Source organism: Argiope bruennichi, chromosome 3 (genome assembly GCF_947563725.1).
Source record: "Argiope bruennichi chromosome 3, qqArgBrue1.1, whole genome shotgun sequence".
NCBI classification, from domain to species: Eukaryota; Metazoa; Arthropoda; class Arachnida; order Araneae; family Araneidae; genus Argiope; species Argiope bruennichi.
The window spans coordinates 14,335,468-14,361,204 of NC_079153.1; the positions used below are offsets into that span (position 1 = coordinate 14,335,468).

At 27.5% G+C, this 25,737-nt stretch overlaps 1 protein-coding gene across 1 annotated transcript in view; it reads left to right on the forward strand.

Annotated features, from left to right (window-relative positions):
* The window catches only part of LOC129963375 (nephrin-like), a 557,730-nt gene that overhangs the window by 362,578 nt on the left and 169,415 nt on the right, over positions 1 to 25,737 (forward strand). Inside the window, exon 2 of the mRNA XM_056077710.1 lies at positions 2,376 to 2,714. Coding sequence (XP_055933685.1) covers positions 2,376 to 2,714 — 339 coding nt within the window. The remainder of the gene's footprint in view (positions 1 to 2,375; positions 2,715 to 25,737) is intronic.

A 25,737-nucleotide genomic window follows, 5' to 3' on the forward strand; every position in this document is an offset into this window, starting at 1 on the left:
TTTCGACAAGTCAATTTTCTTCCAATTCAAACAAAACTTTACTTGCACTTAGCAGCAATGATCAGTTCTTTTCCCTTATTTGATTATCGCTATAAAGAAATTTTTTGAAGACTTAATTTATAAGTAAAAGTGGCCAAGTTTTATTCTAATTAATATTAATAAATATTGTAAACTTCTTGCATTCATTTTCTATCTTTGGTTAAAAATATTTGCTAAAATGATATCGAAAAAACAAATAACACTCATATTAAAAAGAATACAATTTTAGAATAATTCCATATAGTGAAAGTAAATTTAATGCTACATTACAGAAAACTATATCGAAACTTTTAAATCTCCATAAATTCAGATTTTTTTTTTATCTGTTAGCAGAAATTTAAGAAATTAATGACATGTAACTTTGTTCGAATATTTATGCCACACATTTCAGAAAAATTATCCTAGCCCCCTATTTCCTCACACAGGAAGAGTGATTAAATAACCATTACTCTTGCACCACAATAGCATGCGGCCGAGGATAATATTTAGCCATTTTTTTTCACTCTTCTCGTCTACGATGAAAGCCAAATACTTCTAGCTAACGATTTGGCGATCTATTTTTAGCCGAAACATGAAACCAGATCTATATCCAAATGCTTGTACCTGTCGCAATTAATTATGGATTATATTCTAGCCTGACAGGCAATCATTTATATCTTCAGACTACTTTTAAAACCCTCATTTCCTCACCCAAAGCATAAGGTTGAGTAATTATTCTTGGGATAGAATTTGTCTTATCGACGCGACGCTATCTCTCAGATGCTGTGTCATCAATTTTAATGGCTAAACCGCGTAATCCACTTTTATGCCATAGAAAAAAATAACGCACAGTTTTCCTTCAACCAAAGTTTATTTTATGGCTAAAGATAAAAATAGGCTAGTTATATTTTTCGTGTATGTTTGTACAAGTTAGACATCCTGGGAACTTAATTAAATTCATGTAATTAATATATATTAATTGAAGTGCCAATGAATTTTTAATTCTATTGTGTGTTTGAAAAATGTTGAATGTGGTGATTAGAACCTTAAATAACGTTAATTAGTTGTTTAAATCTGATGAGGTAAAGAGTAGGGATTAGTATTTAGCAAATAATTCAGGTGTAAATTTTATTTACATATTATGTATTAAGTACCTGTATTTTGTTAGGAAAAATATTATAAACAAATTACAAATTTAAAAAAAAATATAAATGATTAATCTCTTATTTAATAATTAAAAGCAAGATACGTAATTATTTTAAAACTATTTTGCACTTTTATCTTGCATAATTTTTGGCATTCAAAATAACTGCTGTTAGTAAAATACTTAAAATCACAATGAAATAAATATTATGATATTCTGAAAAAAATATTTAAATTATTTGAAATTTTACATTAATAACTTTCAAAATATGTGTACAGCAATAAATATTATTATGTGATAAATTAATCTTAATGTTAGCATATTGATCAGTGTTCAAAATGCACAAAACAGTTAATAAGAAAATATAGAAATTTTATTGAATGAAACTAAGAATCGTAACACGATCTTTAAATACTTATTTCTTGGAAACGCATAAGATTTAAAAAAATATTTTTACCTTTCAATTAATTTTTTGTACAGATATAACTAGATGTATTAACTGTAGGTCTCTGTATGTATTAACTTTCAAATAAATTTCTGTATAAATGTATAGGTAACATAATAAATCATAATATTATGTGTGATAAATTTGCATAATGCTAATTAAACTATCTGAATTATTTCAATTAAACTCTCCGTATTGGAATAAGATTCAAAATGCACAAGGTAGTTAGGAAGAGAATATAGAAATTTTGTAAAATAAAACTGAAAACCTAACACAACATTTGAACACTTAATATCAGAACAGAGAAAACATTTTGTTTAAAAAAAACTAAAATTGAAAATCGGTAATTGCATTTCAGTTTATGAGAATCCAGAATTGTTTCATGAACCGCGATTGACTGATATATTTAATAATATCATGTAAGGGAGCAATTATGAATATATATATATATATATAAACTGGACATTGGTTTAAAGATTTTGGAGCATGACTTATTAGTGCACTCCGTACTCAATGAGGATTAAGGCGTAAGATAATAAAATCATATATTTACAATTATTAAAAGAATCTTTAAAACGTATATAATTTGCATTTCCTACTAATTAAAAACCTTGTAACACCATTTACTTTCAGTAAAAAGTTTGAATCATGAATGAATCACTTCTTTTTTATTTATAAGCATCGGTGATTCTTATAAAATTATATTTTCATAGATTAACTTTATGTTAATCTACGATTTTGTTTTAAAAAAACGCATTTTCTTTTCAGAAATTCCTGTACCATACAAAACAGTGTCTGGAGGACACATGAACTTACCTTGTGACATACAATCAACAATACCGGATGACGAGGTTTATCTTGTATTGTGGTATAAGGATGAAATAGCCATGCCTATCTACAGCCTGGATGCCAGAAGAGGAAAGCTAGGCCAGGCCAGGCATGCTTCCTCCGAAGAACTGACTGGTAGATCTTTTTTCAGTGCCAAAGAACACCCAGCCGTCCTACAGATTGATAGAATATCCCTTGACGACGAAGGCATATACCGTTGTAGAGTTGATTTCAAGAAGGCCAGAACAAGACATTCGGCCATACTTGTCACAGTTGTAGGTAAGTAGAATTTGGAATCATTTGGTTTCGGTTGAAATAAATATGTATATTATTTGATGGTTTTGTTATTATTTGGCAACAAAGGAACAAACATTTTCTTTGAGCTAGGACCTACTTCTCATGTGTTCTTGTCAATAGCAAAACTCAACTTAGTGTTGCAAAAGATTTTTTAATGCATTGTTACTTCTATCAATGTCACATTGTTACGATCTATGCCAAATACTAAAATATCTAATTTCTTAAAAATTAAGAACAAAAATGTTGAACCGAAAAAATGAAACTCAAACCTCCTCAGTTCTCTCTCTTAAATAAGTATTCCTTCCCATAACGCTGATTTCTGATTCATCAAGTGTTTATTCTAGAAGTTCGGTACAGCTCAGTAAGTTTATTTCAGTAAAAAAAGGGTTGAGCAAGTGTTTATTTTCTGTACAATATTAAAGTGGAATGATGAAAAAATAAAGACATTACTACAGCAGAAAAGAAAAAAGAGGAAAATAAGAGATTAGAAGAATACCTGTTTCTGATTTTCCATGTTGTTATAGATAGGTTTATATTTCTGCATTACTTGCACTGCCATCGAAGTACCTTTTCTTTTGCTTATACATCTATTCGCTCTACAAACTAAAAGATTTTGAGCACATTTTTTCCTTAGTTATAACAAGCATCTGTTGAAAACGTTCTTCCACTTTAAAAGATATTTTGTAAAATGATATTAAGCTTTCGCATCTAAATTGGCTTATGTGATGTTATTAACTCAAGGGGGCCTGAAACTCACCTTATTCTACTAAACCTTGACTCAGGCATCTTCAGGCACATGGCTGCAATCTAGAGGTGAAAGGTAATTCGCGACCATCTGCTCATATGGAAGGGTAGATTTCATTCTATTTCGAAAAGGGTACGATAAATAAGCCTGAGTTTCGAATCAAAGTATTCTCACATTTACTGGTATTATGTAATTAATATGAAGTGAACTCATTTTGGAAAAGCAAGCGAATGTGAAAAAAATAATTGTGTTAAATAAGGCATTCTGAATCATTGATGAATGAATCGGCACCGCCTCCAATGGACAAAAGTTTAAAAGTACTTAAAAACATTAACATTATTGTACAAGTTGATGAACTAAGAAATTGCTCCAACACTCAAAATTGCTTCAAAATATATCTTGCTAACCTTTCATCAATTTCAGATCATTGTACCTGATACCATTATAATAAATTACCATGTGTCTGGTATATAAATTGATACTGAACATATGAATAATGTTTTGTTATGATATTTACTACATTGTAAATATGTACACTGTTTTATATAAATTGATAAATGAAGTAATTTACACAAAAAAATCATATACAAATTATAAATTTCTATATACTCATGTGCTTGAAATTGATGATTTCTTATACAATCCGATAGATATGAAACATGTATTTTTATTACAGATCTGCCATGTTCATAAAAAGGGAAAAAAATATAATAACAACACTAAATTTAGATAAATAGTTACTTGGAAATTAAAAGCTATTCCAGTTTTCGGATGCAACTAAATATTATATGCTTATAACGATAAAAACTGTATCATGCATATTTATATTACAAATATATGAAGATCAATTAATTAAAAATATCCATTCAGAAAATAAATGCTATACGTTTTCCAGTTGTAATATAATTTATTGCTAGTGGAAAAATTGCTTCTATTTCGAATATAAAATGAGATAAAATTATACAGATGACAGCAATTAGGAATTATTAAGATAAGTTAAGAAAAAAAATTTTTAATCAAAACACTGCTTTTTCCGTAAGATAAATTAAAGAAATAATCCATTTTTCTTTTAGGGAACCCTTTTATTTAATGGCGCACATCAATTAATTATCTCACGGCTCAGGGTTAAATATATTTTGTATAAAACAAATAACACAAACTATCTGCTTAGAAAACTGATACAACTTCTTTGAAAAATACAATAAAACAGTTTCATCTTCTTCTTAAGAAAAGATTGCAAAAAACGCAAATCAGAATAATTTAGCATCTTAATTAATAAAATGAAAAGTTTTTAAGACTTTACCCATAACAATTAATAGAAGTTTCGCGGCAATAAGGAGCCAAAAAATATCAAAACATCTTACTCTCATCTGTGACTTATGCCATTAACTACTTTTATATAAAAAAAAGAACTCGCAGCAATCTTTAAATAAAATATGCTGGTACGAAATGGATCGTGTTCCATTGAAGAGTTATTGCTTGATAAGGGGTTCAAAAAGTTTTTGGAAAGAAAGAGAGTTTCTATTCCCTTGGGGTTACTGAGCTCGACTGCTAAGTTAAAAGAAGAAAGAAAAAGAAAGAGAAGAAGAAGAAGAAACATTAATAAGAGAATCACAAAATAATGAAATGGCGAAAAATAGAATGCAAGTACAAAAAAAAATCTTTTCCCCGGTGGGACAGATGGAATTGAACAAACTCCGATAATTGGAGTTTATGACCGAAGATGTGCCTGCTAGATACTAGGTGAAAAATATTGGGAAGAACGTGAAAAATATTGGAAACAATGTTTCTATAGATATATTACCTTTTCGAATGCATTCATTTCATATGCTTTAAAAAGTTTCTTAGAATAGTTATTCGTATGATGAGGGTTACTTTTCTCTGGTTTTTGTTTTCTATTTCCGAAGTTAATTTGGAAACTTTCCCCAACGCTGGTTTTTGAAATTCTTTTCTAAGCAATTCAAGGTGCGTATGACAATTGAAAAAAAGAAATTAATTGAAATTAATTACATGAAGAAATATTATTCATTATGAATGTTTAGACCATCACATTCTACATTTATGCGTAATGGAATGTTTAAAGACTAGAGTTTCGTTATTTCTATAATTCCAAAGGCTGCAAGAATTATTCTAAGAATTACAAGAATGTATAATTCTAAATTGCCTTCTGCTTTTAACAAAAATACATTCTCATAGAGCTGATAAGTTGCAGAGCGCATCTAGAAAATTATTATTACAAATCTTGCCTGCTTCTCCATCCCATATTACATAATTTATGTAGGAGAAATGTTGCCTTATTTTAATAGGATCTTCTATCGTACCGGAAGTTTCATTAAGTGTTTGGGATATAAAACTAGAACATAAAGATAATAGAATATAAAAATACAATGTGGTATGCGAAAGTTTTTATATTACAAAACTCTATGTAGCTTCAGCTAGTTAGCAAGTTTACAGTTTTATATCATCAAACAAATATTTTAACTAAAGATTAATACTTCTAATGATATTTTAATGTAAGTTGAAAAATATTCTATAATGTTTCTTGAGAGAAAACGTGTTGGGATATAATTTACTAAAATAGTTAAAAACTGGGACCTATTTTTGTATAAATATATAAGTTGCTTAGCTTGTAGTACAAATTATTGTCTCAAATAGAAAAGGCCAGAAAACATTTAAAATATCTAGTAATCTTTATAAATTTGAAAGTGAAAGAAAACTGTTAAAGAAACGATAAAAGGAATGAAAGGCACAAAATCTTGAATCAAACTCCAGTAGCACACATTATTGTAGAATTTAGTATGATATTAAGCGAATTTCACAATATTGTATAATACTGTTTTATATTGAATAATGTAAAATAATATGACACAATATTGTACAATGTTGACCATCTGTTGCTTGTACAATGTTTCTACATGGAGAAAGACCAAAATTAAAGATTTTGTATCATGCTGGAAAATATGAAGAGTGAAAGTCTGAAGAAGAAATGATCTAATAACTCAAATGTTATGACTGGGACAATAAAAATGTATCTGCGAAATTGTGAATTACAAATTAATTTGTTGTAATTATGATTAAAGAAATTAGCTGTCCACATTTAGAAATTGGATTGATGAGATAATTTCATGATGCAATTTTTCCTGCTTCAAATTGATTTCTTAGTAATTCCATTAATTTAAGAATAAATACAAAAAATTAATGCAAAAATAAATATAAAAAAATCTAATTCATTTTTTAAAAATTTAAAATTGTTATTCATCAACGTGTAATAAACAATTGATCAGATGAACTAAGTTAGGCAAATTTATCTTATATTTATCAATCCACATATTAATTTTTCTATTTGAATATTTCAATCATAAAATAAAGCACAGAATAAAAAAATAATTTAAGATTAATTATTATAAAAAGTATGTTTTGAATTTAATAATCATAAATTTATATCATTTTTTCCCATATTTTTGTTACATCGAATGTTTTAAATTAAATCTCATGTACTCAGTGTTTTATTGCCAACAGACATAACCATTAAATTGGTGTCAAATTTTGAAGGGTATATAGATACTCTACGATCAAGTAGATTACAACGCTTCCAGCTTTGCATTCAAAATTTAATACAAACTCTCAAACACTGTACAATGCCTGAGAAAATGGTCTGTTACAAAATTGTACATCAGCTTCGATACAGAATTACACGTCATTTAGAGTTTGTCGATATTAATAAGGGGAAGATACGAGTTGGGAAATTCATTTTGGTATAATACTCTGTATATTGATGCAATATTATTGGATATTCATGCATTAAAATATGAAAGCGAAATACTGTGCCAAGGAAATATCTTTGAAACTTTTGGCGTAGTTTATAAGCTTGTAAATTGTTGTTTTCATACAGTGGCAAGGCAGTATGTATTTTAAAGTACTTGCCCACCAGTATTTGATCAGAGTTCAATTCTTTATAATTTTGTAATTAATAATTTTACAGTTCACAAATACTTTATTAGTACAATAATATACTAATTCGTTAATTAAATTTTCATTTGTATGAAATTTTAATCATAATTAAAATTTAATTTTGAAACAGAATAATGGTAGCTAGGGACTCTCATCATGAAAGAAAGAAAAAGACTGCGTGTAATTTTTAACAGTAAATTTTAAAAATCTTCAGCATCTATTAATTTTTTATTATATGTAAAAACCAGAATTATAATTGCAATAAGAATACATGAAACAAAAAAAAAAGCATTTTTCATTTAGCACAAATTAAATTATTCAGCTAATATAAGGACTTGCTTACTGCTATGGAAAAATAATATTTATTACAATTTTAAGTTGAATTGTAGCGAAAAAAGTAATCTACATCTTCTTAGCAATTTTCAGGTATTTTTTAAATATCAAAATTAAAAATAAATATATAAAACGTCAAAATATTGCACCATCTCGAATGATGAGTGAGAAGCACCATCCAAGTGCAAAGGGTAAATAAACAGTGATTTTGTATATTCATCAAAACATCGTTCCATTAGAAGATCTGTTGAGAAACAAATTTAAAATTTCAAGCAAACAGTTTAAGCATTCAATACGTTAACAGCTGCTCTGTTCATCACGTTTGGTTCTAACCGGTTCCGTAAATTTAGAATGGAATTTTGTAATTATTTTGATACCATAACATAAGCATTTTATTCAATTTTTATTGACAATCGTAGTTATAATTATTGTTTCCATAATTATTTAACTTCTTAAAAATCGAATTTTATCCATCATTTATTTTAATACGGATGAATTACCACTTTATGGATAAGCATATTTAATATTTAAACAAATATTTTAGAAGGCAATTTAATTTCAATTATCTGTTTAAAAATAGATAAAAAAAATAGTGCAGGAACCTTTACCATCTGGTTGGCAAGCAACTATATTACCACTCATACTGCTTTGCTGTTGGATGGATAGTGCCTAATTACTCACATATAAGCTTCGCAAAAACTTAGAATTGTTTGGCTGTGCTCTCATATATTTTAATACTTGAAAATCTTAAAATTATAATACTAATACACCAAGTTTCATCTTGACCTGAATTTCTCTAGATAAAAATGTGTACAACAATAGTTTGTCTTTTGTGTGTGTGTGTGTGTGTGTGTGTGTGTGTGTGTGTGTGTGTGTGTGTGTGTGTGTGTGTGATGATTTGACTCTTGATTTATTCTCCGGTGCATGATTGCATTTGTAATATCAGATATTATTCCAAACGAAGGGAGAAAAAAACATGTGGTCACGAGTAATCTTAACTCTTAACTGGGGAGTTGAAAATTTAGGACTTAACTAGAGAGGTTCGGTCTACGAGACAGCATTTTCTTTATAATCAAATTAAATTTTCTAATGAAAGTATTAGTATGAAAATCAGCCAATATATCCTGCAGATATTTTTCTTAATATAAAAATATGTTTTAGAATTTTTTAAAAATTTCTAAAACACATTTATTTTTAGAATTGAAAAAAGTAATTGCGTTTAAACATAGATTTTCTTCACAAATTTCAGGTTACAACAAAGAATATTACAACAGTTACAACAGTATAGTAGAAAATTCAAAAATTATTTTATAAATAAAAGAGAAAATCGGCAATGGGTAAAATTGACCAATTTTTTTTATCAGCATCATTTCTACGCAGAACTTGTGAACATTCGTAGCATGAATTTCGAGCTCATATTAAACATACAGCTTAAGTAGTATAAAAATCAGTTTCTAAATACTGTAGATATTTCTCTTGATATATTATTATAGTTTAGAATGTTTTCAAAATACATTATCACTAGAAAAATTAATTATATTTGAACAACCATATCAGAATCAGTGAACTGCGAAATTTCATCAAAAATGTCTTCTGTATAATTATCCTCATCACTAAAATCACTTTTTACTTCATTTAAAAATTTCTGGAACTCTGCTTCATAACGAGGATAGGTAGATTCGATGATATTTCGAGGGCCAAGTTTTAGAACCACTTGGTAAACCTTGTATAGTACTGGAAAACTAAAAGGGAGGCGAGAGCTCACAGATATCGCGCAAAGAAATAGCTGCAATATTTAAGAAAGCATCCACCGAAATCGGTTGAAAAAGTGCACGTATAATGATGGTCACGAAACAAGATACTACAGGGTCAATCCATTCGATTGAGCTACGAAAAGCATAGGAATGACCGAAAATCCATCCCTTGCGGTCTGAGATACCTCACTCCCCAGTTAAGAGTTAAAAGCTTAAAACCCTACAAAAGGGGAGAAATTCTTTCCTGATTTTACTTTAGTATTTCCATTTTCAGAGGATATTTAGGATTTCATCTGGTCCATAATATATAGAGTAATACCCCTTTTAGAACTATCCAGCTTTCAAGAATTACGACGAATCTGAGCAAAGATCGAATATTCAAAATGAAATTACCATTCATTATTTTGCCAAATTAGTAATTATTCGATAGTATTAATGCACCTCATATTATAGAATCTGAACATAGGGTGTCCTTTAGCTTTTATCAGAGAGCAACCTCCTCGAAACCACCATCTTTCATGGATACCCACTCCACTCTCTTTCCTTTTTTTTTTTTATCATTTTACTTTTAAGCACGGTGAAAATTATCACAATAAAAGCTCCTATCCCCATGGCTACATGATATTTTATCTTGTAACATTTAATTATACATCGCTTCAGCTCCCAGTTTCTTTTAATTTTGTCGCAGCTTTAATTATTCAAATGCTTATCTCAAGTTTCTACATTATTCATCGCTGCTAGATATCGGGCCTCGGCACCGAGGTTACAACCGCCCATAAATGCAGCCAATTTATGGATCCCATTTCTTTTCCTTATTATTTCCGTGTTAAACTAATCGTAATGAAATTTGTAACTGCAACTGTGAATAATTACTTACTCGCCCTTTCCTAATTACTAATATCCATTTCATATCAATTTTATAACCCCATACTTCAAGAGATGTTTGTGAAAGCGTACTGCTTTCGTTGAGGGCGTGTATATGAAAACTGGATGATGGTTTGATTTAATCTGGGACGTGCTGTGACTTGGAAGGACTGAAATAACATGGTAACAAATTGATTTATAATTATATTATTGCTACAGAGAAGGAATACTTTGCTGGCTTAATAACAAATTATTGATAGGGATTGTTTCGAAATGTGCTTTCAACGGCGAAATGTATCCTGATTTCTCCTTCAGTTAATTCCCTAGTTCAAGTTTTAAAAAAAATTGTTTGCTAATTTAAAAAAAAAGAAAGAAATTTATTTTTCTGTGTGAAATTAGCGGAACTGAATTGTAATAAAAATAGTTGAATCACAAAAAAGTACAAAAACTTTAAATATTAAATACATGTTACAAGGGGTGTTCAAATGAAAAGGTACGAAACGTCGTAACAACGTAACATATTTGCTTATGCCACTATGGGAAAACGTACATCTAGGGATGCAAGATCGAAGCATGCGCGAGCGCCCGCATGCGCAGGAGAGAGCAAATTGAACGGCGCTATTTATAAGAATAGCGCCGTTCAATTGACGTGGCAATGCATGTGAAGGCAGGATGGCGAGCATATAAGAACCATTAACTCTGATATGTAGTATCAGACACTCCGAAGACTAAGCAAGTCCATGAAGAAAAAAAAAAAAAGACCGGGACTACTTACGGAAGGTCTGGTTCATCTCCATGAAAACGCGCGTCCCTACGTCTACAGGGTCACACACGGGGAACTGGCCAAGTTCAAGTGGGAGAAGCTCGACCATCCGTCCTACAGCCCGGACATGTTGTCCTGCGATTTTCATGTGTTTGATCTCCTGAAAAAACATCCGAAAGGGAAGCGCTTCAACGACGAACTCAAGAACGCTGAGTGTCCTCACGGCCACAAGAATTCTGAGAATAAGGAATCCTTCGGTTCGTTAATCAATGGGACCGTTGTGTTCAGGCCTATGGTATATACTTTGAATAAAGTCTTCATTTATTACTTCATTATAAAGTCTTCATATCAGTGTAGTTTCGTACTTTTTCATTTGAGCACCCCTTTTATGTTTTAGATGTAATAATGTGGTTTAAATTTTGTTTTAGCATTCCTGATTTTATTTCAGTTAATATCTGATAATAGTTTAAACATAATAAAAAACTTTTTTTTTTGGTAAATTTACAGGGAGCTGCATTGTCATAAATATTATTAAATGGAAATATGATAACATTTAGTATAAAACATATCGAATACATGTTATGTTTCAAATGTAATAATAAGATATAAAATATACTTTAACATTTGGCAACAAAATCATGATTTGAGTAAAAATATATGGGCAGCAAATAAGGAACTGAAAATTACGATTACTTAAAACCTGAAACATTTTTCAACCTACCTTTAAAAAAAACTCTCCAGTAAAGAATATTACCATTATTTTTTGATTTGAAAATAAATTTTTTTATTAAAATATGTTTAATTAGTTTACAAAAATATTTTTTATTAAAAATAACAAATAAATTTCCAAGTAAACCCGAATTTCTATTATTTTTTATCATATTTTTAGTTTTTATGGATATTTCAAAAATAATATTGTTAAGAAATCATTTGCGGCTTATTTCCAAAAATTATTATTTTCAGGCTTCAAACGTTTGTGTTCTCTGATTTTTAAAAAGTATGATTTTCTATTTTTTTTTTATATGATGATAAAAATATGATTTTAAAAGCTTTTAAAAATAAGATTATAGGATTTAAAACCTTTATATCCAATAATTTCTACTTTTCAATATTTAACCCTTAACTGGTTAGATGTGGTCTATCAGATAGCTAAAGATGGACTTTCGGTCATCCCTATTCTATTTTTAACTCATTTGAATAGATTGACCTTGTAGATTCCTATTTCGTGACCTTCACTACATGTGCACTTTATCAGCCGGTTTCAAAGAATGCTTTTTTAAATATTTCAGTTATTCCTTAGCGCTACGTCTGTGAGACCGCACCTCCCTTTTAGAGTTTCGGTTTTATACAAGGCATATGGCTCTAAAATTTGATTCTCAAAACAACATCCAACCTACTGATCCTCGTTATGAAGCTGAGCTCCAGAGATGTTTAAATGCAGCGGAAAATTATTTTAGTGCTGAGGATAATTGTACACACATTTTTTCGATGAAAGTTCTCATTCTGCTGATTCTGAAGTGTATGTTCAAATATAATTAATTTTTCTAGTGATAATGTATTTTGAAAAATTTCTAAAACATATTAATATACCAAATGGAATAGCTATAGAATTTATAGGCTAATTTTTATACTCGTACTTAACCTGTTTAAAATACCCTCGAAAACCAATGATGCAAAAAAAAAAAAAAAAAAAAGGTCAATTTTAACCATTGTCATTTTTTTCATATAATTGCAGAATTTTCCCTTATGTTGTTTTTTATATACCTCTGTATACTAGGAAAAAAAATGTTTTAAAAATAATAAGTAACATGTTTTGTCAAGAATATTATTTGTTGTAACATGTAATTTGAGAAGAGAATGTATGTTCCAACGCATTTACTTTTTCCAATGATAATAAGTTTTGAAACATTTCTAAAACATATTTATATTTCAAGAGAAATATCTTCAGAATATACTTACAGATTTCCATATTAATACTTTCATTGAAAAATTTAATTTGAGTGTAAAGAAAGTGCGGTCCCCAAGACTGCACCTGCCTAGTAAGGTCCTAAATTTTCACCTCCATAGTTAAGGATTAATATTTTAATTATGTTTTTGTTTAATTCAGTGATAAATGTGTTATCGCAAATGGAGCTAAATTTCATTGATTTATTTTTTCACTTTTTCTGTTCATTCAGTTCTGAAAATATAAAAATTTTGAATTGTCACCAAGAATACACAAAGTATATTAAAAAACATAATTGAGTACAAGTCTCCTAATAAATATATAAATACTAACATTTTGAAAAAAATTCAAATTTTTATTTGTTTTTAAATAAATGTAAGCATAATTTTTTTAAATATTTTCAAGCAAATATAGAACTTGCAAGTCAGAAATTAGGCATTATGTGGCATTTTTACGTTCATCATATACGCATATATGTATAATAAGATCAACTTTACAATTAAAAAGACATTTGTATTTTTAAATTATAATTTGCATAAAATTTTTACCTTGAATAATAAATTTATTTTAGTATATTCATTATGCTACTATTTACATTTCTCACACATGATAGGTTCTATTAACATTTTTTACTCACTAGTTTTTTGAAACAGTAGCACATTCCAAATTATTTAGTTTTATTTCTTAAAATTGTTCTTTATTTATTCACAAATTATGATTTTTTGTTCATTATATGCAACTCGTTATTTAAAATTCATATTAATTATAAATTAAATTAATTAATTAAGTATCAAAAAGTGTAAATCGTCGATATTAATATGGGTGATAAGAATAATTCAGCCCTTTAAAAACGTGATATTTGATCAAAGTACAATGTGAAGTGAATTCTTAATTCGTTATCTCTCAAATAAAAATTAACATTCTGTATTTTTACTTTATAAGTTTTAAGCTACTTTGTTCAATATTACTGTTTTTCAAATAAATTGTTTCTTTATGGGTTTACATTATTTTTTTGGGATTCTCTTTTATCACATGAGAAATTTTCACATGAGAACACTGTCTTTTTATTACTTCAGATTGTTTCTTCTTGAAATACAATTTAAATATATGAAGTATTTTGAAACTTCGGATAATCATGTAATAATTAATGATTGATTAAAATATTGATTTGTATTTCAAATAATATCATATTTCTAAGTAAATTTATTGCTAAAATGTACAATCCTACAATATTATAAGGTGTAAAAAGAATTTTTTTGAAATCTAAAACTTACACCTCAATCAAAATGGAATTGATAGTAAAAAAAAAATAGAAGTAGGATGCTCTACAAAGTTTATGGAAAAAATTTCATATTTATAGCAAACTTATATAAAATTTTGTTATTCCATCACTCTTATTATTAAATAATCATTCATCAGCAAATGATTAATTCAACCTTTTGTAATTGTTACTAGACTATACAAGAAAGGGATATTACATTTCTTGTAGATTCTAAGAAATTAATCAAAAATACAAACATTATGAAATTTCAATTACAAAATTATTTCTGGATCAAACTAAAAAAAAATAATAACTTTTTAAATTAAAAAAAGACGCAAATGTATTTAGAGAGCGCTAATGCTGCTACTACTAAAACACGGATGAACTTAATCAGTTAATAAAATCTATTCTATACTTATAATAAAGCTCAATGTGTGTGTGTGTGTGTGTGTGTGTTGGCGCTCTACAGGCCAGACCGTTTGACATACAGCTACCAAATTTGGTACATGTATACCTTGGAGGTTGGGAATGTGCACCTGGGGTTTCTTTTTTCGAATTTTTAATTAGAATTTTAATTATTAATTAAAAACTAACTTTCCCGCCAAAAAAATCTTCCATTTTCCCCACCGCCAACTTTTCCGCCAAAAAAATCTTCCATTATCCCCAGCGCCAAACGAGAAAGGCTTCAGTTTTTTTTTCTCCCAACAGTAATGAGGCTAGGGTTAAAATTTTTCGGCGGATTATTTCAATCGGTTCTGTTTATTTTCTTAATGTTTGATGCATTTAAAATTAAACATTGTTAATGAATCAATCTTTCAGATTCATTCTGAAGTACTTTTGAATTAAAATAAAACAGAATAAAGGAAATTAAAAATTTCTAATCCGCATAGCGTTACCCCAACTGGCGTAGAAAAAATCACGTATTTGCGTTACGTAACTGGCGAAGAAAATTCACGCATGCGCATTATGTTCTGATTGTTGCCATGACAACGTTATCAATGGATGATTTAAATTATTTTTGGGTTAGTTGCATGCTTTTGTAAGTAAATTGTATTTATGTTAGTTATATATTTTTTGTATATGCTTATAGTTTTAAGTACATCGTTTTTTAAGTAGTTTTTTTAAAACCTGTTTTCAACCGTTTAATTTAAACGATTCGTTTTATTTTCTTAGTGTTTGATGCATTTAAATTTAAACATTGTTAATTAATCGATCTGCTCATAAATGAATCTAAAAAAATTTTGTTGACCAACTCTTGAGATATTACATAAATTAAAAAAGATATTCTTTAGTGCCCATAAAGTTTAAACGCTGAGTGACTCTATTTTCAGTAATCAGATTATAAAAAAATGCTTTGTTTCAATAAAAAATATTATTATATTAATTGAAGATAAATTCTTTCCACTTTAATTTAAAGCATAAATTCTACCGTTTTCAACCGGTTATTTTAAACGATTCGTTTTATTTTCTTAGTGTTTGATGCATTTAAATTTAAACATTGTTAATGAATCGATCTGCTCATAATGAATCTAAGAAAATTTTGTTGACCAACTCTTGAGATATTACATAAATTTAAAAAGATATTCTTTAGTGCCCATAAAGATTAAACGCTGAGTGACTTTGTTTCAGTAAAAAATACTATTATATTAATTGAAGATAAATTCTTTCCACTTTAATTTAAAGCATAAATTCTACGGGTGCTAACAGAAAATGAGAGAGATACATATTACGTTATGACTGAAGGCCTTTATAATATTATGAATGAATTATATGATAATCAAAATTTGAAGTTTTAAAATATTTTGATGAAGAAGCTATTAAAGTAGAAATTGTATAAAATATTTAATTATTAAAATTTTAACGAACATTAAGATTGGCGAACCGGCTGGTCGCCAAAGGCGGCTAGTATTAAATAAATATAAACAAACAGAATTTAAAAAAAAGGAAAAGAAATGGTGAATCCGGCCTGAAGACTTTCTCAAGAGTCATCCTCAGGCAGGGATTCAAACAAGGGATTTTTTATGTGAGGGGTCTGATATTCGTCCGAAAATATTGACCCCCTGTGATCCGAAAATCCCCTGAAATTGAGGCCTTAGAGATAAACTAGTTTCACAGAAATAAAACAATAAATTATAACTTCCAAATCCACGTGAAATTACATGCCCTGCCTGATAGTGACCCTTGAGAAAGTATTCAGGTCGGATTCAACATTTCTTTTCCTTTTTTAAAAAAATTAATTTTGTTTATATTAAGTTAATATTTTACTAATTTGGTCCTGTAGATTTTACATGTAGAACCCATGGGGAAAACTGCAGAGAAAGAAACTCATACCCGAAATATGAGTTCAAATGAGGATTAGGTTAGTTTTTCCTTCATCAAGGTTGCGATTTTTCCCTTCTGGCTTCAACAAGATAAAAAAAAATCTATTAAAGCGCATTTAGACCAAATTTTGTAATTACCTATTTGTGATTTTTAAAAATTTCGAAATTCGGTAACTTATTTTTCATTTCTGTTCTTATTTTTTAATTCTACTTATTATTTTTACTTATTATTTCTACTTATTATTATTCTACTTATTATTACTTCTATATTATTTTTTACTTCTACTTATTATTATTACTGCTACTTATTCATGTGAGCTAACATTCTACAATTTAAGATTTATTTTTGACAATAATCGATCTAGAGTTTCATTAATGGATTTGTATTTATGATATTTCAAAATGAACGAAAAATATACAAATTAACTTGGGAAACTGGAGGCGATAAACATGGAAGGGTATTCCGCATTTCTGACACTAAAACAATTTCCAGTACTCTGAAATGAGCACCTGAAAAACAATAATAAAATAAATGGTATCAAAAACAACCAGATGAGAATTCTCAAGGATTATGCGGTGTTCAAGATAAAATCTGAAATGCAAACCACTCTGAAATAAGCCGAAACTGTAATAAACACTTCTTTTAATTTTTCTTTTTTCTTTTTTTAATAAAAACTTTCTAGAAAACAAAAGAAAAGAATGGTTGCGGTGTTTTATGTAGGAAAAAATTGCCCTTAGACAAAATTTGCTAATTGATAAAAGTTGCTCACGCAATTCTTATAAAGATTAGACAATGTTCTTAATAATCTATAGAATGTAGAAAAACATTAAAGAAGTAATATTTTTTCATCATAGTTTTTTTTTTCTTGTTTTAAGAGCATTATATTATAAATCTTTATAATTTCATTAATAATTTTTTATGTATTTCTCACCATCTTTATTAAAGTTATTTAATTATTTATTTTTTTTCACTCTTTATAAAATTAAAAATCTTACTCTAAAAAAGTTATTTTTGAATAGTTTTTATTTTTTCCAAGTTGAAAAGAAAATATTTTGTTTACTGTTAGTGAGATGCTGGCTGAAAATTTTAGCAAGAAAATTTTTTCAAATATTTACAATTTTTTGTCAAATCAAAATCTGTTCCATATTTGTGTCATATTCTCTACATATTTAGATTAATATGATAAAGTGATATGCTAAGTAATTTTTTTTAAATTCACTTGTAAAATAAAAATTTTTATACTACCATAAAGATTATTATAATTTACACTAAAGAATTTTATTGTGTTAAGAAAAAAAACTACAAATAATTCTATAGTTTGGTTCACATGCAATGAAAGATTTTTGCAATGTCCTTGGCTCTTTCATTGTTGAAATAATATCGATCAAGAGTTTTGTACAAACTCTAGTAATTATAATTAATCGTCTTATTTTAGTCGAATTTTTCATTATAATCAGCAATAGTTTTGAAATAAACAATGTTAAAATAGTTTAAAAGAAATGTTATCAAAATTGCAATTATACAACACTATCAGTTTTTTTTTATATATATATAATTTGAAATAAATTTAAATCTATGGTGCAAATTCAAACATTAAAAAATTATATAGAAATGCCATTTCAAAAATTTATTTTCAAAGAAATTTGTATACGTATATGCATTTGTCTAGTTAACTTTAGATAATTACTTCAAATTCCTTATATGAATTAAATAGCATTTTAGACATAGATGTGGCAGACAATAAGATTTATTTACAGAATATTCTGAGACACAATGTTTTTTAAAAGTCTTAATGTGGTTTTAAAATATATCGTATTCTGCAAATGATTCCAAGAGATATATAAAATGGTAGAACAAACAAATATATATGTTTGTTTAGCAATTAAGATAAATGTGATCCTTTGATTTAACAAACTCGCTCACCTGCAACTTTTAAACTCACATTACAAACAAAAATAGTAGAAACATATTCAATGGGGAATTGTTTAAATTGAGCTAAGGCTCAAATTCTTAATGTAATTGTTTGTGCAGTGAGCGAATACTTAAATATGTGCTCCAAACAGCAATTACTTTTTACACAGGAATTTACAAATTCTTAAATAGTTAAACTTAATTATCTTGTATTTTTCTGTAAACTGAAAAATACTTGAATTTCTAAGAATCCAAAAGTTTCTTACTCAAAGAGAACCTTTGTAGCCAAACATTATAACATAATCTATTGTATTAAACTGAACTAGATTTGTAAAGTTTGAATTTTTAAGGACTACAACACTTCCTATATACGAAGTATAGAGGAAATAAAAACTGTTATAACGTTCCTACAAATTTTTTGCTAATTTGCGTTAAATGCTCAGCCTATAATTTGATATCGGACTTTTCAATCTGATATTCATATTTTATACTTCCATTTCATTTTGCGTAAATAACATTATTAAATGTGTTCCTTGCCGTTTTATGCAATTTTTTGGTTGCAAATAAATTTGAAATCTATATTTATAAAATGGCGCTCACATACTTGTTTGTATGCTCTTTCGTGCTTGTGTGTTTGCATTATGTAGACAACACTATCGTACTTTCAACAATAAAATATCTTATTGTTGACTCACTGCAGTCTTATTACTCGTAATGATGATTCAATAGATTCCCATGTCCAATTTTTAAAACTTAATGAATAAATAATTTTATATAATGTTTGTATTGTTTTGGGGTATTTTTCTCAAATGCTCTTTGTATGGTTTTTGTAATTGCTAAAAAGTATATATATATACTATAAAATAGAACGACTAATTTTCGTTCTAAAGAAATTCATTTTACACATTTGACATAATTTAGAAAATTTTGAGGAAATATTCTAATTAATCACGTTATTCGAAAAAAATAATTCAAAATTTAAACTAAAATTCAGGTATTAAATATCCCAATTCAGTTGCCTTTATTAAGCTTTTTTAAATGATTCTACAGAATTTCTAACTAATTTAAAACTAGAAAAATCAAAATGACTTTTTTCCATTGGCTTTTAACTATTTGTTTTCCTAAGTTGTTTGCTAAATGTTTTCATTTTTTATTTATGTTAAATGCCTAGTTTTGAATAAGAATTTTAAAAACTACTTCTAATTCGTCAACAAAAAATGATTTTATATATGATGACATGGAACTAAAACAATTCATCTGAAGACAAAAATACTACAAATGTATAGATAATAAAATCCATCATTCTTTTATTGATTCATAGAACTAGATAGAAGCAAAGAACTCAAAGATACATTTTCGATAAAAATAATTTTCTAAAATATTAAAATATTTTATTCGATTTTGAAAGAGGGAAATAAAAAAAAAATTATTTTATCTTTTAAGTATATATGTATAACCTTAAATTAAATGATGCTACTGGTACTTAAATAAGTTGAATTTTTCTTTCTAATTTACTTTATTCTGTAAAATAAATAAACCAATCGGAATTAATTAATCAGTAAAATTTTGATACTGCTAAATTGTCTCTTTCTATCTATATACGTTTTAAGTAAAACGTAGGATGAAAAATTTTAAAAACTCTAAAATGAATAATGGTATTTATCTTCCTTTACTCATCGGATTTTAAAGGGAATACCATATTATGAAATAACTGTTGCTGAGTTATTTCTTTTTTTTAAAGGCTTTATTAAATAAATGATGACAAATATTTAATAAAATATTCAGCTCAAATTAATTTTTTTTAGATTCCTTATCTCAAAAAATTATGTACTAGTTTATAACTAATGTTATATTATTACCATTAACATCAAAAAGATTTTAAGCTGGACTTTTGGAGATGTTTTAACTATTTATATATTTCCTAACACTTTGTCTCTAAAGCTGCGTATGGATATTTCATATAATAAAATATGTGTGATATGTAATTTTTTTGTAAAGATTTAACATAAATTTAAAAGAGGTAATCTCTATTTATTTCTCTTTTAATTAGGAGATTGCTTCTATATGTGAGTGCGTGAGTGCTTTCTCTCTAGAAGATACTTTCTCTCTACAGTCTGATTCAGTACAATCAAATTTGAAGTTTGAAAAATTTATTAAATATTAAACGAGTTGTTGCCGTATTTCTGGGATAACTTCAAAAATTATTTTTTTACTAAAATTTGTAATATTTTAAGATTTAAAATGTTGCCTTTTTTGTTATATCAATTTAATTAAAATGAATTTTTGCCTTGAGTTCTGGCAATAATTTTACTACATTTTTTGAATGAATTTTAATAATAAGTTTCATTGTTGCTATAAAATTCAAAACTTTCATTTATGATCTTATATTTAATCATAATATTTTCTTCCATTGATCGAAGCCAAGAAAGATTCCACTAATTATCATTGCAATTTATATAATGAATTAAAAAGTGAAATTTTATTACCTCAGGAGACAAAGATTAATTTGAAGCAGATTATTTACTCATGTAACTTTTTAATGATTCTGTGACATCATAGGATTAAACTTCCTTCAGATAATTTATGTGAGCAATAAACAGAATAGGTGTAAAGTTATCACAATAATAATGTTTTAATGTCACAACGTGGCATAATAATGGCATTGCTAGATTTTAGTTCTTAAGAATACTGTGTTGAAGGAATAATGAAGACAAAATTATGCTAAATGATTTAAATGAATTTTAAAAAGAACACTTCGAAATTCTGGGAAACATTTACTATCTAAAGAATGTCATTTAATAAAAATATTGTTTTGTAAATTAGAAACCTCTTTGCGCATTTTGCATTTCTTACATTTTAGATATAAATAATTTATTAAACAATGCTTGCAAAATATATATCATTTAAAAAAAACTATTATGAAGATTTTTTTTTAAATAATGAATATCAAGTTGTGGAGGAATGATTTAAAATGAAATTAAGCACAAACATCTCAAAATTTCAGAACAATTTATTGACAAAGGGAATCAGTTATTTAATAAAACTAGTTATCCTATGTTAGAAAATTACTGGGCACACCTTCTTTCGTTTTAGGTATAAATAGTTTACTAAACAATATTTGCAAAATCTAAATAATTTTTTCAAAGAAAGCTGTTATAAAGTCTTTATATATATTATATATTATATATATATATATATATATATATATATATATATATATATATATATATATATATATATATATATATATATATATATATATATATATATATTATTTTAATAATGCACATTAAATCTTGCATGAGAGATTTAAATGAAATGAAACAGAGCCACTTTGATCTCCTTGGAACCATTTAGTGGCTAAAGGAAATTATTTAATAAAAATAGTTACCATGAATTATATATGCCTTTAGATATACTTTCCTGCATTTTAGATATAATAGTTCACTAAGAAATATTTGCAAAATATAAATCATTATTCAAAGTAAGCTGTTTTGTGTAATGAACATCAAGTTATGAATCAGTTATTCAAATAATAAAACACTGCGATTTCAAACGTCGGGAAATCATTTAAGTGATCAAAGAAAGTTGTTTATTAAAAATAATTATATAAATTTTAAGTATTTCTCTAGATACACCTACTTTCATTACAGATATAGATAATTGACTAAACAATATTTGTAAAATTTAAAACATTTTTCGAAGAAAACTGTCTAGAAGTTTTAATCTGACCTCTTTTATGCGAAGTATAATAATAATGAAAGCTGCAGCACGAATGCTTTAAAGTGCATTCTACGGCCAGGTGAGTTTTATTCATCGTTGGGAAGGTGGGTGCCCATTACTGGAGCGTTTAAGTCTGAAGATACCCTGGATACCAAAGTTAACGAGAGAATTTTTCATGGCTGCCTTGCATGGCTGCAGCAAGAGCAGAGCCGTAGTAACTATGACAACGCAATGATCAGATTCCCCAATTAATTGCTGGCGAGCACACTACCTTTATTTCTTCAGGAAATTGCTCCCTTAAGTGGTAATTTTTATCCTTGATCATTAATAAGGATTAACTTCCATTCACTCCAGAATACAAAGAGCCTTGAGCACTAACAATGCTCTGTAATTAATTGTAACTTCATCTTGCATACAAACAGTTTTGCAAGGCTATTTAAATGACTTTCTTCACACAATAATTAACTTACAATTCGTTTTTTGCGCCTTTGAAATGTTTGACAAACGACTAATTGCTTTTTGTCGACAATGTAATAATCGTGTGATGTTTTGAAATGCCACTCGTGTGAAAGATGAGACAGTTAATAACTGCAATTTACCTTTTGTGTCATCAATGTACCTTGATGCGATTCCTAATGAAATAATTCGTTTCGAAGAATTGTTGCTACATATAATGTGCGTCTATTTTTGGTATTCAGGAATAACTATATTATGTAGCACTTAATGATAATTAACACTAATGATATTACTGCACATTCAGTGCTCCAGTAAATTGATGAAATTTTCAACATGAATTAAAAAAATTGCTGCCAGCAATTATTTATTTGCAATTACGCGTATTCGTAATGTACTAAAGATCAATAACTGCTTGGAGTTATGTATTTATACATACGAGAGAGAAGCTGATAGATGATGTAATAATATAATAATCAGTAGGGTTAGAATTCAAGACAAGTTTGAGTAACAGTTATTTATTTTTAATCTAATATTTATAAAAACTTTCTTCTGTTGAAAATTTTTCAAACTAATTCTTGTACGTTTAAAAGCTCAGTATTTCTAAAGATAATTATACATTTTTCTAAATAACGAAAAAAAGATGACATTAAAAATGGGAAATTATTGCCAACTCAACTGTGTTTATGGCAACGTAAGTATTCACGTATTAGTAATCGTTGTTATCTAATGTTATGTCAGTTTGAAAGTAATTATGAATATTTGATAAATTTATTACAAATAATGATGACAACATAACAACAACAATAGAGCAACATACTTTAGGCCATTAAATTATAAATGAATTTTTGGCTCCTCATGCCTTTGCTATTTTCAATTAAAAAATTAATATTTTCTGACATATAACTAGGAATTTTCTAGAAAAAGTGTAAAATTGAATGTTGAAACAATAATCTTACAAAAGGTGTTGTAATTATGAAAGTAATGCCTATAAAGTTGTCAAATTCAATAATTGGAAATTGATCGTAGTTTCTCCAAAAGCGAATCAGAAACTTGAAATTTTACTTCAAAGATTATGATATGGCAATTGAATTAGTGTTAAAGAATAAGATATTATTGATTTATTATTAAATGATATTTATATGCATATATAGATGATTTATTAAAAGTCATGAAATAATTATCTTGTGGTAGTTTTTTTTTACCATTCTAAATAGTTCGTGAGGCGAGTAAAAATACTTTAAACTGGATGCAGATTCATTTTCATTAATTTTAGTACAAAGGCAGAATGTTATGTAGAAGATGTTCTTCTATTATACTGTGACAGTATCATGCACAAAAGTCCACATTTTTCATCAATTATTTGACTTTTATTTAAAATTTAGGTGTTTGTAAATGGTAATTTTATATCGAATCGAGTTCATTTTCAATTGACATTTTTCGTTATAACTCCCAAGTTTTATAAAAAAAAAAAAAGATATTAAATTTCTAAGATACAGCGCTTTAACTAGTCTTAAAAAATGAACGCAAGATCATATTACTGTAAGTCAATATTATTTCTTTATTCTAATTTTATACAGAGAAATAATATTGAAACGAAAATAATACAGATATACATTATATAAAAGAATACGTTGCACTTATAAGTACACTATATAAAGAATACTATACACTATATAAAGAATACGTTGCAAAGAACAACTATAAAAAGATTGCGATAAAAGAAATGTTGATACCTTATCAATTTCATTTGAACATTATATCAATTAGTTATTTTCTCTATTTAGAGCCTTGATTTACAGTAAGAAATATAGGCTGTTCGTAAATTAGGAAATAAGTCATAGAATACAAGTGAATCAGTACAAGTGAATGACAATACAACTGAGTCAACCATTTTGCCAACGAAGAAACGCATAGTTAAGTCATAATTATAACAATGTAATAAGATTTCTTCTACATCTTACCCTAACTCATTGATATCTTTAGCTAGTCATGCATTCATTAAATCAACTTCGTTTAGAAACAAGACAAACGTAAAGCTTTTCTGATAAATGCAAAGCAAGTAATGGCAATAAATTTACCACTGTCTCCCCAATTGTTGAAATATTTACTCAAGCAAGAGAAAATTACATCCAAGCTATCAATTCTCCATTGCGCGTACTTGATCAATAGGATGAAAAATTAATGCCAAAGGGCACAAAACATGTATGAAAAAAAATCCTATATTTATCTATACGAAGCGAAAATAAACACGAAGGATTAATATTTCTCAGCAGTATTTACTACCAGGATTTAATTAAAACGCCATCACCGCTGAACGAAAGAAAAGCATTCTTTACATTCCTCTAACCGAAGCTTGTAGGATAGAAAAAATGATGAAGTACTGCAAGAAAATAGCATTAATATGGGCTGTTTATTTTAAGTCGAGCAAGATTCAAACTTTGCCCGCAAACTAATTGAAATATCACATGTATTATTCGTTGATGAACGAAGTTTTTATTAATTCACGAACATCGATTTTTTTTCTGAAGAGGGAGCGTTAAGTTTTTAATGAGGAAAAGGCATGATGAATTTAAAATTTTACTGTGTGTATGAAGATTAATTTTTTTTGATCGCGTCTTATTTGGCATTAATTGCGTGTAAATGAAAATGTATCTCAAATTTATTTTCCTGGATCCTTTTTATCTTCTGTTTTCACCAGTGCGTTCAATAATTTATTTAGTTATTTCACTTATTAAGATTAATGAAATTTGAATTTTTTAATTAAAATGTGAATGTTTTTCCTATTACTCTTGATCAGCTTTGATGGTAAGATAAATATTATGAAAGAAGCAATTGAGACTATGTTTATGAATAATATTTAATAAAACTTCAAGGACATTTCATAAAATGAATTAAACGATTAAAAATTCAATCTTTTGTGTAGATTGTTTTGAAAAATCGTGGAGCGTTAACAAACACTTATGAATTACTTAATGAT